General features: G+C 37.3%; 1 protein-coding gene across 1 annotated transcript in view; it reads right to left on the bottom strand.

Annotated features, from left to right (window-relative positions):
- Positions 1-15,758, bottom strand: part of LOC150103256 (DNA topoisomerase I, mitochondrial-like) — a 364,529-nt gene that overhangs the window by 19,653 nt on the left and 329,118 nt on the right. The window contains exon 15 of the mRNA XM_090398605.1: positions 13,952-14,101. Coding sequence (XP_090254731.1) covers positions 13,952-14,101 — 150 coding nt within the window. The remainder of the gene's footprint in view (positions 1-13,951; positions 14,102-15,758) is intronic.

Below are 15,758 nucleotides of genomic sequence, written 5' to 3' on the forward strand. Positions count from 1 at the left end.
GAAGAGGAAAGTGAATGACAATATTCAACAGGAGCTGCATGTGAAAAAAAAAGAGGCTATGGAAGAGATACAAGGAGACAAGTGAAGAGCAGATGCATCAAGAATATAAGACACAGGCCATGACAGTGACTAGTATGGTAAGGAAGGCAAAACTGGAATATGAGAAGAGATTGGCCCTAAGATCCAAAGAAACTCCTAGAGAATTTTTTAGCTACGTGGCCAGTAGGAGGAGAAATGATTGTGGAAGAATGACATTGTGGGATAAAAATAGGAATAGAGTGACTGATGCAGAGGACATAGTGGAAAAATTGTTCAATGATCACTTTATTGGTGTATTTCATCCTGGAGGAGTAAATTTTAATACTAGAGGATTAAAATTTGAGTACTTTGCTAACATCCAAAATACCGAGTACTTTGGATGTTAGTAAAGCTGTGGGACTGGATGGTATTTCACCACAAGTTTTGAGAGAATGTGCTAAGGAACTGACAGCTCCTTTGACCTGCCTTTTCAATGAAAGTCTGGCTACGGGAAAGGCGACCAGGGAATGGAAGGAAGGTAAGATAGTGCCACTGCATAAGGGTGGTAGCAGACTGGAAGTGTCTAATTATAGGCCAGTTTTTGTGTCATCAGTAGTTAAGATCTTGGAGAAATTAGTTAGGGATGGTATACAACATTGGGCAGTATCTGTGAGAGCCAACATGGATTTGTGAGGGGGTGCTCTTGTTTTAGTAATATGCCAGCCTTTTATAATAAAGTTACAAGAGCAGTAGATGAGGAAAAAGCATATACTGCCATTTTCTTGGATTTATTGAAGGCATTTGACAGGTTGCCACATGATAAGCTGCACATGGGTTTGGATGTCAGGTTGGTCAACTGGATTCACGATTGGCTGTCCAATAGGTATCAGAGAGTTATGTATGGTGGGGCAGTTTCAAGGAGGAAGAGGGTTACAAGTGGTGTCCCACAGGGCTCAGTACTGAGACCTATATTGTTTAATCTTTATATCAATGACATTGTCAGTGGACTGCAGGGGATGTTCGATTGTTTGCGGATGATGTGAAGCTGGGAAGGATTATTAGTAATAGTGCAGATGTGGTAGCCATGCAAGAGGATTTGAATAAGCTAGATAGATGGGCAAATGAATGGGGGTGTCAGTTTAATGCAGCAAAACAGTAAGGTCTTGAAGTTTGGGAAACATCGATGGGACACTGCATGCTCTATGGGAGGAGTTATACTGGAGGAAGTAGGGGAGACAAGAGATCTGGAGTTGATGATTGATAGAAACCTGAAGTTTAGGGGACATATTGCAAAGGTGGTAAAGGTAACACAGAGGATTGCTGCAATTATGAAAAGGACACTGACCTGCAGAGATAAAAGGGTTATCATTCCGTTGTATAAGACCCTGATCAGACCACACTTAGACTATTGTTCTCAGATTTGGTCCCCAGGATTTAAAGGGGATAAATTAACTGTGGAAAGGGTACAGAGGCAAATAATAAAGACAGTTTCAGGACTGTACAATGTTAGTTATGAGGATCGGATGAGGGAATGTGGACTGCAGAGTTTGGTGGATAGAAGAAGGAGAGGTGATATGATTGAGACTTTTAAACTGTTGAGAGGTGGTTACAGGGGTTGACACTGGGGAATTCTTTCGCTTGGTTGAACAGCAGTAAGGAGCGATGACAATGGGCCATTCCTGGAAGTTACGAAAGGAAACTGTGAGCAAGAGGGTGAGGAGTGGTTTCTTTGCATGGAGGGTGGTTGAACCATGGAATACATTGCCTGATAGAGTGGTGAGAGCGAGAATAGTCAATGAGTTTAAGGAGTGGTATGATAGACTGTGTTTCCTGGGAGGGACCTCCCACACTGAGTCTTCATGGACTTGTGTTTCCTAGGAAGGACCTCCTGCGATGAGTCTTTTGACTCCTTGGAGGCCTAAATAATTTAAGTCTCAGCTCTGGTAGAGTTCCATGGGAGTGGAAAGAGGGCAAAATAATTGCCTTGCATTAGGGAGGTTTTAAGACTGCAGTAGCAAATTATAGACTGATCAGTATCTTAGTCATGGTGATAATTTTTCTACTACTTTTATAAGTAGTAGAAAAATTAGTCAAAAAGAGAATTCGAAATTGGTAGATAAAAATATGAAATTGTTCGAGGGTCAACATGGCTTTGTGAAAGGTCGGTCATGCCTTAGCAATTAACTAACTTTTTATAAAAGAATAACAGCTGAATAAAGGAAATGGCTACATGATCATTTTGCAAAGGCATTTGACAGAATACCACAAGAACTCTGTTATGCAAATTAGAACAAATGGGGATAGATATGACACTGGTTAAGTGGATAAGAGAATGGCTGCTGGACAGATATGAAAAAGTGGTATATGGAGGGGCAGAATCAAGGGTAAAGCAGTTGACTAGTGGTGTGCCACAAGGTTCAGAGCTGGGATCATTGCTGTGCTGTTTAATTTGTACATAAATGATATAAGAAATAATCTGAAAGAAATATTTGTTTGCTGACATGAAACTAGGTAGAGTAATAGTTAAGGCAATGTGGAGAGCTTTCAGGATGATTTAAATAGACTGTCAGTATTTTTTATTTTATTTTTTATGTTGAGCCCATACACGAGGTTGGTTGATCAACCTATAGTACATTAGTACCGTATATGGGTAGTGGGTTGGGAAAGGAGAAACTTGTTTACATTTGATTTAAAAGCCTGTATCTTGTATTCCTTGGGAAATATATCAAGGGGAAGACTGTTCCACAGTACAGCAGTAGCAGGGATAAAGTGAGGTTTATCAAAGGAAAGGGAGGAGTGCAATGTGCTGTCATCTGCAAAACATTTCATTGGGTCAACTGAAGTAGGTCATTGATATACAGAAGGAAGAGGGTTGGCGAGAGGATAAAGAAACATCTACCATCACTCATAGTATGTGTGTGTGTCCAGACAGAAAGCTGGCAATCCAACTGCAGAAGCCCTGAGAGACAGTCCAAATAATAGGACTTTGCTCAGTAAGCCTTTGTACCAGACCCAGTCAAAATCTTCAGAGATATCAAGTGCAACCACTTGAGTTCACCAAATTTCTCCATGGAATTTGTACAGAGATGGGTGATATACGAGAGTAGATCTCCTGTCGATCAGTGAGAAAAAGATAATGGGTGTCAGTTTAATGTCGAGATATGTAAAGTTATGTATTTTGGGATACATAGATTACAAGCCATGTATCACATTGATGGCACTGTACATAGAGATTAAGGGATGGTGGTAGACAGAGTTGAAATTTAGAGAACATATTGCTAAGGTAGCATATAAGATTACTTGGCTATTGAAGAACACATTAACAAGTAGAGATAGGGAAGTTATTCCTCTTTATATTTGCCTTGATATGGCCACATCTAGATTACTGTGCTCAAGTGGGTTTCTTGTGGATGAGGAAGAAGTGGTGGAAAAGATTCAGTGTGTGGATTGCAGAAGTTGGTTGATAGGAGAAAAAGAGAGGATATGATCATTATCAAATTCCTGATATGTACCCTCAAGGGGTGTACAGGATATGATAGTACTGCATGAAAAACTTACACCATTACTAACTTCCTATCTACAATTTTCCTCCAAATCAATCTGTTATCTGTCAAGACTTCAATATTATCAGATCTTATATTTCTGTCTTCTAAGGCACTTTTTACTGTATCAATACAGCTATATATCTTGGTCTTCCTCTGGATCTTTTTCCTGCCAACCTGGCAAAGAACACTTGTTTTGCTAATCTTTCCTCTCCCATTCTGTTTAAGTGACCATACCACCCGAGATTAGCTCTGCTAACACATTCCTGGATGCTAACAATATTAAGTTCTTTCCTAATATCCTCATTTTTAATATGACATTGCCACTGATGCCATCTGTTCACCCCTCTAATCTTTCTCAGAACTCTCATATCTGTGGTCTCTAGTGTTTGGTCAAGTGTTTTATTTCTAACCCAGCTCTCACATCCATAAGTTAATTGGTTTGAAAACTGTCTTGTACACAGCTAATTTAGTGTTCTGACTAATTTCTTTCTTATTCCATATAAATTTATTCAATTGACTTCCTACCATTCCAGCTTTGTTGATTCTGTTGTCTATTTCCATATTTAATTTACCACCTTCACTAAAAATCGTGCCTAAGTAGCGGAAATGTTTTACTTGTTCTATAGATTCCCCATTCAGTTGATATTTTCAACGCTTCTGCCTATTTTCATTATCTTTGTCTTGTTATTGCTGACCTTCATACCAAATCTATTACAAAAGTTATTCAATTTAGTCATGAAATCTTGCAGACTTGTAGCAGATTTATTTAGAAGTATAAAATCATCTGCATAAAGCAAAGAGCTGAGATTAACATCTCCAATTTTGATATCAGGTTTAATACCACTTTCCTTCATAATGTGATCCATATAGAGAATGAATAACGGAGATAATGTACATCCTTGTTTGACACCAGATTTAACATAAAACCATCTTCCTGTACTTCCTTGAATTCTAACTGCTGACTTACAACTCGAATAAAGACTAAGTATTGTTTCATATAATGCTACATTGACACCCTACAACTATAGCACTTTGAACAGCTTCTCTCTTGACACCCTGTCATATGCCTTTTACAGATCTACAAAACTTAAATACAGATCTTTGTTATATTCCTACAATATCTCAACTATTTGTCGTAATTTGAAAATTACGACCTAATTTTCGTAATTTGTCGTAATTTGAAAATCACCAAGCTTCCCTTCCACAATCCTTCTCAACCGTTTCTTAAGTATACTTGCATAAATCTTACAGGAAACTCAGTAGAGAAATACCTTTGTAATTCTCACATTGTTTTATTTCCCTTTTTATATATGGGTACTATGAGAGCTTTATTCCATCTGGAATTCGTCCCCCTGTCCAGGCTTTCTGAAGTATGCAGTGCAGCCACTGTAAGACTTTTATACCTCCATAGTTTAAGTTGCTTCAAGGGTTTTATAGGATTGATGCAGGAGAAATGTTTCAGCACTTGGATGAAGAGGCGATAACAAGGGTGATCCCTGGATATTAAATAAAGGTGTGGTTAGTATGGGTGTGAGGACTAGATTTTTCATTTGGAGAGTTGTAAATGAGTGGAATGGGTTGCCAGAGTCAGTTGTGAGTGCTTTATCTGTTAGTGGGTTGAAGGAGAGGTATGATAGATTGTGTGGATAGTTTGGGTCTCCTAATGAGTCTTTGCACTCCATGGAGCTGTCGGTATAATACTACTACTAATAATAATTTCAAGCAGATTTCATGTGTTTTGTTAAATATACTATCTTCTTGAAGGCTGATTATTCTTTGCTTATTTAAAGATCTTCTATAATTTGATTATGACTGTTAGTTCGGCCTCTATCTTGTTCTTGTCCAAATTTAGTAGATGATTTGTAATTATTCCCCTCTCCCCCACCATCTACAAATTCCTAAAAATATTACTGCATATATTTCTATTATTTTTTCTCTATTGTACTGCAATTGGCTATTTTTCAGTTTTGGAATCCATTTTTTCATTCTCTGTGATCCTTTATTTCATTCAGATTTCATGTTTTCATTGTTCTTATATTTTTCTGAATGTCATTTTGATATCTACCTTTCGCATTCTACAAATTCTATACTGTCTATATTATTCGTATGTCTCTTTTTCCTTAATTGCTCTCGATTGCATTCGGCATTTGTACAGTAAGCCTCTCTAGATGTTCTGTTGCTGAAATGATTTTCTTAAATTGTTAATGACTTCTATTATTGATGAAGCTATTTCCTCCTTCACTTGTTGACTCTGTTCCTTCATACTTTGTTCTTTTTTTTTTCAATTGTCTTTCCATTATTTTCTCACTCATTTTTATGGTTTACTATTTTTTTCACCTTCTATTGAGGATCTTCAATCACTGGCTTTTTACCAATTTCAATCTTTTTCTCTTCATTTTCATCCTTACTCTCACTAGCCAATGATCACCATCATAGTTAAACTGATTGACAACATATTTTCTAATATCCTCTGCCAGCCTGGTTGACCGAGTGGTTAGCATATCTGCTCTCCAACCAACAGGTTGCAGGTTCAAATCCCGCCATGGACATGGATGTTTGTGATTGTCTTTAGGTGGAAGATGAATTTCATTGTCCAGTGCAATGGAACCATGGAATGCATTGCCTAATGGAGTGGTGAGAGCAAGAACGATCAATGAGTTCAAGGAGTGGTATGAGAGACTTTGTGTTTCTTATGGGGGGGGGGGGACCTCCCCTCGATGAGTCTTGATAGACTTGTGTTTCTTAGAAAGGACCTCCCGCAATGAGTCTTTTGTCTCCATGGAGGCGTGAATAATAATAATAATAATAGTTGATATACACGACCGGAAATTTTGTTGACTGAAAAATATGCAAAACTTAATTTCTGATTCAGAAATGCCCAAAATGTATGGGATTTCTCTGCATTCTATTCCGGTATCTTAGGTGTAGAATTTTAAGTGTTCAGTATCCACTGAATAATATGGCAAGGATTATAGTCATCTGATTCCATTAATGATTTGATTGTGAGCTCTTGCTGTAAAGAGGAAAGGGAAGGGGAGACAATGTTATGTACGGTACCGATTCAGATTTTGAATTCTTCAATATTCTGTGAGGCACGAAGCAAAACTATGGTGTATATATCTGCCAAGGAAAGATAGCTTATGACAAACACTGTGACCAGGTACCAGAGTCTATATGGATAAATAAGATGTCTAAGAAAGGTAAACTCCCAGCACTCTCCTTTTTAATAGTGAAATGATATATATGGATGTAAATTCTTGTTTGGATGTAGAAAGGAAGTTAATTCACTTTCAAAACGAGGCCAAATGGCAATTATCATTTGAGTGTGGACCAAGCAGTGTTGAGGATAAAACATAGATAAAATATCCTCCAAATTATTTCAGATTATTTAAATAATACTTAGCCAATTAGAAAGTTTAGAAAATTTTCATTCTTGGCAAATATTAAAAATCATTATCTATTTCATGTGATCCTTCTAGCTCATAGCACACCATTACTGGTTAACCAATTAGTGTATTCTCGGGGTGCTTAAGGGTCAAAGCTGTATAACTGAGAGGAGACCTCCACATAGCCTTTAAAGGAATGAGGAGAACCAACCAGGGCTTCTGACCTAATGTCCAATCCTCACCTTCTCGTGGTGAACCCTGTTGGGTATCTACTTGGATACTGAACGAACGAGGATGGGCTGGCAATTTGGGATTTAGCCGACCAAATTGTATTCTTATTGGTTAAACCAAAATAAAAAATGATGGTACAACATGACAAAATTTCATGCCGGCTGGGGCATCGCCCGGTTAAACAAGGCCCCCGTTGTTTTCGCCAGGGAACCAGGGCGAACAGCGAAAAGTCAGCTACTGGAAGAAATCTGAAAATCAAACCCCAACTCAACATCACCAGAGTTAAAGATCGGTACTATCAACATAAGAAGCCTGAATGGCAAAGAAATGGAGCTAGCTGAGGAATTAGATAAGTACCAGATCGACATAATAGGGGTGACTGAAACAAAAAAGACCAAAACTGGTGAGATCTTTCTGAGCAATTAATACAAAATGTTATATTCAGGCAATGACAATCAAGGAAAAGAAGGAGTAGCCATAGTATTCAACACAAAATACGTGGCTAATCTTCTTAAATGGCAGTCAGTCTCAAGTAGAGTAATGTGAGTAAATATGAGAATGGGGAACTGGACAATGAGACTTATTTGTGCCTATGGTCCCACAGAAGGTACTACTAAGGTAGAAGTGGAGGAATTTTTTGTTGCTTTAGAAAAAGCAACTGACACAATGAAAAAGGAAAAGTTGGTCCTTGTTGGGGATCTAAATAGCAGAGTAGAAAATGATTGTGAGACATACAAAAATAATTTGGAAAAATTTGGAGAAAAGAGCAAAGCTAATAATAATGGCAAATATCTGTTGGATTTCTGCTCAGGACATGGACTGGTTATTAGTAACACCATGTTCCAACATAAAAATGTGCACAAATTCAAATGGAGAGAAGAGGCTAGGAATAAGAAAAGTCTCATTGACTATGTTATTGTTGATAGTGAGGTTTTCTCCCTGGTGCAGGACACCAGAGTGTACAGAGGATTTGAAATTGGAAGTGATCACTATTTAGTCTTGAGCAGGATAAAATTGAATTTCATATTAAAAAGAAAACATGTAAGAAAGTTTTAAAGTGAATAAAAGTTGAGCAGCTCTCAGATGTGAACTGTAGACATAAATACAGAAAGATTATTGAAAAGAAAATGAAAGAGTTTGTGAACAGGAATCAAACCTTGGAGATTCAGTGGAAAACTCTGAAGAAAACATTGATTGATTCTGCCAGAGAGGCATGTGGTGAGGTTGTGTGCAAGGATAAAAAATCAGAACTCCCTGGTGGACACAGGAAGTTAAAGAGGCAGAGAAGGAAAAGAAGAAAGCATATCAAAAGTTCCTGGCAAATAAGTCAGCTTTTACTCTTACAGAATACAGAGACAAATGTAAGAAAGCTAAACAGTGTGTAAAACTAGCTAAACAAAAGTCATGGGAGAACTTTGGCAAGAATATAGAAAATAAATATCAAGAAGGTGATAAAATATTCTGGAGGTTGTTGAAGAAGCTTAGGAATGGAGGAAAGAGTGCTGTTAAAGGAGTTAGAGATGATAAAGGTGACATGAAAACAGGAGAAAAACATATCCTTGAAGTATGGAGAAATTACTTTGAAAAACTGCTAAATGAAACAAGCAGTGATGACAGCACAGTGATAAAAAACATTGACCAGGCATGCAGTCAGGAATACATATCCATACTTGAAGTAGAAAAAGCCATCAAAGGCTTGAAATGTGGAAAGGCAGCAGGAGTAGATGATATTCGACCAGAAATGCTGAAGTATAAAAGTCTTACAGTGGCTGCAATGCATAGTTCAGAAGTCATGGACAGAGGGACTAATTCCCGATGATTGGAGTAGAGCTCTCATAGTGCCCATATATAAAAAGGGAAATAAAACTGAATGTGAGAATTACAGAGGTATTTCCCTACTGAGTGTTCCTGGCAAGATCTATGCAAGTATACTTGAGAAACGGTTGAGAAGAATTGTGGAAGAAAAGCTTGGTGAAGAACAAGCTGGATTCAGACCAAATAGAGGCTGTCAGGATCAGATCTTCACTTTACGATAAATAGTCGAGAAAGCATGGGAATATAACAAACATCTGTATTTAAGTTTTGTCGATTTGGAAAAGGCATATGACAAGGTGCCAAGAGAGAAGCTATTCAATACACTGCAGTTATATGGTGTCAATGGGGCATTATATCAAGCAATACTTAGTCTTTATTTGAGTTGTAAGTCAGCAGTTAGAATTGAAGGAAGTACAGGAAGATGGTTTAATGTTAAATCTGGTGTGAGACAAGGATGTACATTATCCCCTCTGTTATTCATTATCTATATGGATCACATTATGAAGGAAAGTGGTATTAAACCTGATATCAAAATTGGAGATGTTAATGTCAGCTCTTTGCTTTATGCGGATGACGTTATACTTCTAAATAAATTCGCTACAAGTCTGCAAGATTCTCTGACTAAATTGAATAGCTGTTGTAATAGATATGGTATGAAGGTCAGCAATAAAAAGAAAAAGACAATGAAAATAGGCAGAATCATTGAAAATGTCAACTGTGTTGTGAATGGAGAACCTGTGGAACAAGTAAAACATTTCAGCTACTTAGGCACGATTTTTACTAAAGATGGTAAATTAAATATAGAAATAGACAACAGAATCAGGAAAGCTGGTATGGTGGGAAGTCAACTGAATAAATTCATATGGAATAAGAGAGAAATTAATCGGAACACTAAATTAGCTGTACACAAGACTGGGTTCAAACCAGTTTTAACTTATGGATCTGAGAGCTGGGTCAGAAGTAAAACACTTGACCAAAGACTAGAGACCGCAGATATGTGAGTCCTGAGAAAGATTAGAGGCATGAACCGATGGCATGAATGGCAATATCATATTAAAAATGAGGATATTAGGACATTGGCAGCATCCAGGAATGCGTTAGCAGAGCTAATCTCAGGTGGTATGGTCACTTAAATAGAATGGGAGAGGAAAGATTAGCAAAACAAGTGTTCTCTGCCAGGTTGGCAGGAAAACGACCCAGAGGAAGACCAAGATATAGGTGGATTGATACGGTACAAAGTGCCTTAGATGATAGAAATATAAGATCTGATAATGTTGGAGTCTTGACAAGTAACAGACTGATTTGGAGGAAAATTGTAGATAGGAAGTTAGTAATGATGTAATTTTTTCATGTAGTACTGTCATATCCTGTACACCCCTTGAGGGTACATGGCAGGAATTTGATGATGATGATGAACTTGCATTCTCATGGAAGATACACTGTTAATTTTAATAAAAAATATTCCTTGCTAACTTTTTATTCAAAGAGCACCTTATTTTCATTCACATATTAAGAATGAGCTTCTTATCAAGAACTTGAACTTTCTTATCTTTTTTTTTTTTCCACTCAGCCAGGATGATTAATCTAATCTCCACAATCTGCAATGTGTTATTATTATTCAGGCCTCCATGGAGTCAAAAGACTCATCGTGGGAGGTCCTTCGTAAGAAACACAAAGTCTATCAAGACTCATCAAGGGAAAGTCCCCCTCCCCCAAGAAACAAAGTCTATCATACCACTCCTTGAACTCATTGACCGTTCTTGCTCTCACCACTCCATCAGGCAATGCATTCCATGGTTCAACCACCCTCCATGCAAAGAAACCACTTCTCACCCTCTTCCTCACAGTTTCTTTTCATAACTTCCAGGGATGGCCTCTTGTCATCACTCCTTCCCGCTGTTCAACCAAGTGAAAGAACTCCCCAGTGTCAACCCTGTAACCACCTCTCAACATTTTAAAAGTTTCAATCATATCACCTCTCCTATCCACCAAACTGCAGTCTACATTCCCTCAGCTGATCCTCATAACTAACATTGTACAGTCCTGAAACCATCTTTGTTATCCACCTTTGTACCCTTTCCACAGTTAATTTATCCTCTTCAAATCCTGGAGACCAAATCTGAGAACAATAGTCCAAGTGTGGTCTGATCAGGGTCTTATACAATGGAATGATAACTGTTTCATCTCTGCAAGTCAGCGTCCTTCTCATTATTGCAGCAATCCTCTGTGTTACCTTCACCACCTTTGCAATATGTCCCCTAAATTTCAGGTTTCTATCAATCATACCCCAGATCTCTTGTCCCCCCCCCTACTTCCTCCAGTATAACTCCTTCCATAGAGTATGCAGTGTCCCATCAATGTTTCCCAAACTTCAAGACCTTACATTTTGCTGCATTAAACTGACACCCCCATTCATTTGCCCATCTAACTAGCTTATTCAAACCCTCTTGCATGGCTACCACATCTGCACTATTACTAATAATCCTTCCCAGCTTCACATCATCTACAAACAACTGAATATTCCATTGCAAACCACTGACAATGTCATTGATATAAAGGTTAAACAACATAGGTCCCAGTACTGAGCTCTGTGGAACCCCACTTGTAACCTTCTGCCTCTTGGATATTGCTCCACCATACACAACTCTCTGATACCTATTTGACAGCCAATCCTTAATCTGATACCTATCAGACAGCACATCCAGACCCATGTGCTGCAACTTGAATATCAGCTTATCATGTGGCACCCAGTCAAATGCCTTTGCTAAGTCTAGAAAAATGGAAGTATATGCCTTTCCCTCATCTAATGCTCTTGTAACTTTATTATAAAAGGCTAGCATATTGCTAAAACAAGAGCACCCCTTCACAAATCCATATTAACTCTCACAGATAACATTACCCTCATCTGCCCAATGCTGTATACGGTCCTTCACTACTTTCTCTAAGATCTTACTAACTACTGATGACACACAAACTGGCCTATAATTAGACACTTCCAGTCTGTTACTGCCCTTATGCAATGGCACTATCTTACCTTCCTTCCATTCCATGGACACCTTTTCCACAGCCAGACTTTCATTGAAAAGCCAGGTCAAAGGCACTGTCAGTTCCCTAGCACATGCTCTCAAAACTCATGGTGAAATACCATCCAGTCCCACAGCTTTACTGACATCCAGAGTACTCAGTATTTGGAACACACACTCTCCGCCTGCACCTCTAAACCTTCGAACCTGCCCAATCCCTCTAGCATTAAAATTGACTCCTCCAGGATGAAATACTCTGATAAAGTGTTCATTGAACAATTCCACTATGTCCTCTGCATCAGTCACTCTATTCCCATTTTTATCCCACAATATTATTCTTTCACAGTCATTTCTCCTCCCACTGGCCACATATCTAAAAAATTCCCTAGGATTTTCTTTGGCCAATCTCCTCTCATATTCCAGTTTCGTCTTCCTTTCCATACTAGTCACTCTTCTGGCCTGTGTCTTATACTCTCCATGTATCTTCTCTTCACCTGTCTCCTTATATCTCTTCCATAGCCTCTTTTTCGCATGCAATTCTTTTTTAATATTGTTTGTCATCCACTTTACTCCAAATTGTGTCCTCTTATTCACTTGTGGTATACAACTTACCATTGCTGCTAACAAATATTCTTATATCATTTTATAATTACACACGTTCACTGTTTTTGGAAGAAGACCAGGGTTTCACAGAAGGAACTTCCATATGACACTAACTTTTCTTAATTTGAAAAGTTTTTATACATTTTATGACTGTTCATTTCTGAAATATACTTGTCAAATTATTATTATAGTCATAAAGCAAATCCAATTTTCTAGAAAAACTTATATGATAATCAGATAATTTGAATAATACAAGTATATTTCAGAATTTAATAGTCATAAAATTTGTAAGGATAAGTGAAGGTGGATAGAGGAAGGAATTATTAGAATGAGATGAGCTAATGGAGCATGCCAACAATATCAAGACATGAATTAGTGTGGGTTGTGTAACATTTGAAGCACATGCACCAAAGATAACCAGTGCTTTCAAGATAACTTTCAACACTCACAATTGCATAACTAATGACATAAAACATCACACACTTAACATATGAATCTAATTCAATGCTGCTTATAAGTGCTGATTATTTTTTCACAATTTAATAAAAGCAGACAATTTTAAAAATAGTAAACATTAATAAATGCAATTGTAAATGTTCAATTATATGCTTCAATGATTAAATTTTAATGCTACAAAACACAATCCTTTCTTATTTGTTCATCAACTGAGATCAGTTTTCTCTTCTTGGGTAGATGACTTTCACTTTTAGTTTATCTTAGCACAAACTTATGTCCATTAGCCTCTTTATTTCAAAAAGTTATATATCCTTTTCATTCTAAACAATACTTTTCTACTTGACTCCTAAAATTTTATAAATCCCAAATCTGCCTGATCTTAGAATACTCTTCACACATCTAAGATAGTGCACTAAAAACTTCCCAAAATGCTTCTATAAGTATTTCCACAAGCATTGCTCCACTCAACTGGCCACCTTTCTTCCAATCATGTACAAACATAAGCAGTTGTTGGTCAACATCCACAAGTGATTCAGCTCCCAACTTATCGAACTAACATCTTGTCTTTTTATTCATTCTGTCTTCTGTTCTTTGAAATAGTCATTCCCATCTCCAGCTCTGCAAGGAACACATCAGTTTCCCTTTTTCTCTCTGACCCTGGCTCAGAGAGAAAAAGGGAATCTGATCAATTTTTCTCTCTGACACTTGCTCGCACATGTCACTACTGTGTTACAAGTCTTGAAATATCTCTGTGTGTGGTGTTGACAAAGACAAGGAAAAAAAAATTAGCCTGGCCTCAAATTATAAATGAACAATAAAGCAGAAAATAAGCTAAAATTACAGTATATATTTCAATGCATTTATTTCAACTTACCAAGCAACTGAAATTCTGGGATCCAAATAATTTAATTTGGATGTTCCTAAAGCAATCTGTTTATTTTCTTCCTTATCTGTAGCTTGTAGGTAGAGCCTTTGTAGCTGCTCGTCAAGCTGATGCAATCTTTTTTTCTTCTTTTCATAAAAACTACAAACAGTGCAGAAAATTATTCAATAAAAAATAAACAACTTATGACAGTAACACTACATTCAATTGACTTATATTATTATTCTTTGTGTTGTTCTAGCTTAAATGTCAATTTAGCACTTGATTGAACACAAATATTAGAACTTATTATGTTGGCAATTATTTTAAACCACTCACTCCAGGGCTGTCAGTGGCATGTTTTGTGTATTATTTCCATTAAAATGCATGTATTTTCAGACTGTTTTGAAGAATGAAATAACTGTTACCTATGCCCAAGAGCAGCCTAACTTAGCTCCCTGAAAAAAAAAAAAAAAACTAATAACAGAATGGGATTTAGACCTAGATTTTCTGAGGCAAAGTATCTACAGTTGAGCAAGTCATTTGACTGCAGTTGATATTCTTTATTGGCTTTTAACAGTATAATAATTCCACAAGTAGAAAAATATACATTTAGTAGATAGCTGGTCATCTGCTAATTTCTAATCAACATCTGATGTGTGTCCTTCAGGGCACTAAAGCAAAGGTCCAAGAAGACCATACTAGGAGAAATAGCTCAGTATCATTTCACCTGCCATTAAACTCTTGATTATTTCTGCAGATTGTAGAGAATTTAGTACCACCCTCACATATCCATCGCATGATGTTGACTACGAATAATTATGGATAAAACAGTCTTTATAACTGTTACAAATTGATTGGACACTGATAATGGCATCAAGATCATCTTTTTTTTTTTCTTCTTGAAGTCCTGAAATTCTTCACCACAGGAACTTTTTTCCAATTTTTTGGATTTTAATAGATATTCCAAAAACACAATCAACAATATATTATTTTCAGATAATCCTCCTTTCCAAAACCAGAATATCTAAGAACAGGAACTTGATTTCCATCCCATATATTGGTAACTTTTATTATTTGACACCTCCAGGGAGTCCTAAGATTCATCGAGGGAGGGCACCTTCTCTACAACTCTCCGTCTCCACCACTCAACCTCAGCCACAAACCACCTCATCTACACCAACGGCATCTACTGTCCACCATCACCACTATTATTTTCACAGACGATCACAAACATCATCCATGCCCACAGCGGGATTCGAACCCGCAGCCTTTTATACACTAACCACTCAGCCAACCAGGCCGGCAATTAACTGGGATACATTTATCATGTCCTACTTTGAAGAAAACGTTTTTTGAGACAAACCTAGGAATCTACAGCATTAATTCACTCACACAGCCTCCTTAATTGAAACCAAGGGTTTATTCTAAATGATGTTTGAAAATCACTAGTCCAAGAGTTTTTGTCCATCAAGATTGCTATTCTTCTCAAGGAACACTATATTCAAGTAACTTTCAAACCAATCTAAATGAGTCATAGCCTTCTCAGGTCTCAAAAGGAGAGTATTCCCTTAAACAAGCATTTAGGCATTTATAAGATACCATATTCCTGTGGTGGTGTTTTTATAGGTCAGACAAGCCAAAGTTTTGAGGTGAGAAAGAACATGCTGGCAACATACAATACAGAAGGAAAGAAAAGTCTGGACTAGCTCACCATACTTCAACCACAAATAATGTTAACTGGGATACATTTATCATGTCCTACTTTGAAGAAAACTTTTTTCTAGACAAACCTAGGAATTAATTCACTCCTGTGTGA

The sequence above is a fragment of the Typopeltis vanoorti genome, chromosome 9 (assembly GCF_054136105.1).
Source record: "Typopeltis vanoorti isolate ZY-2024b chromosome 9, IOZ_Tvanoo_1.0, whole genome shotgun sequence".
Classification (NCBI taxonomy): Eukaryota; Metazoa; Arthropoda; class Arachnida; order Uropygi; family Thelyphonidae; genus Typopeltis; species Typopeltis vanoorti.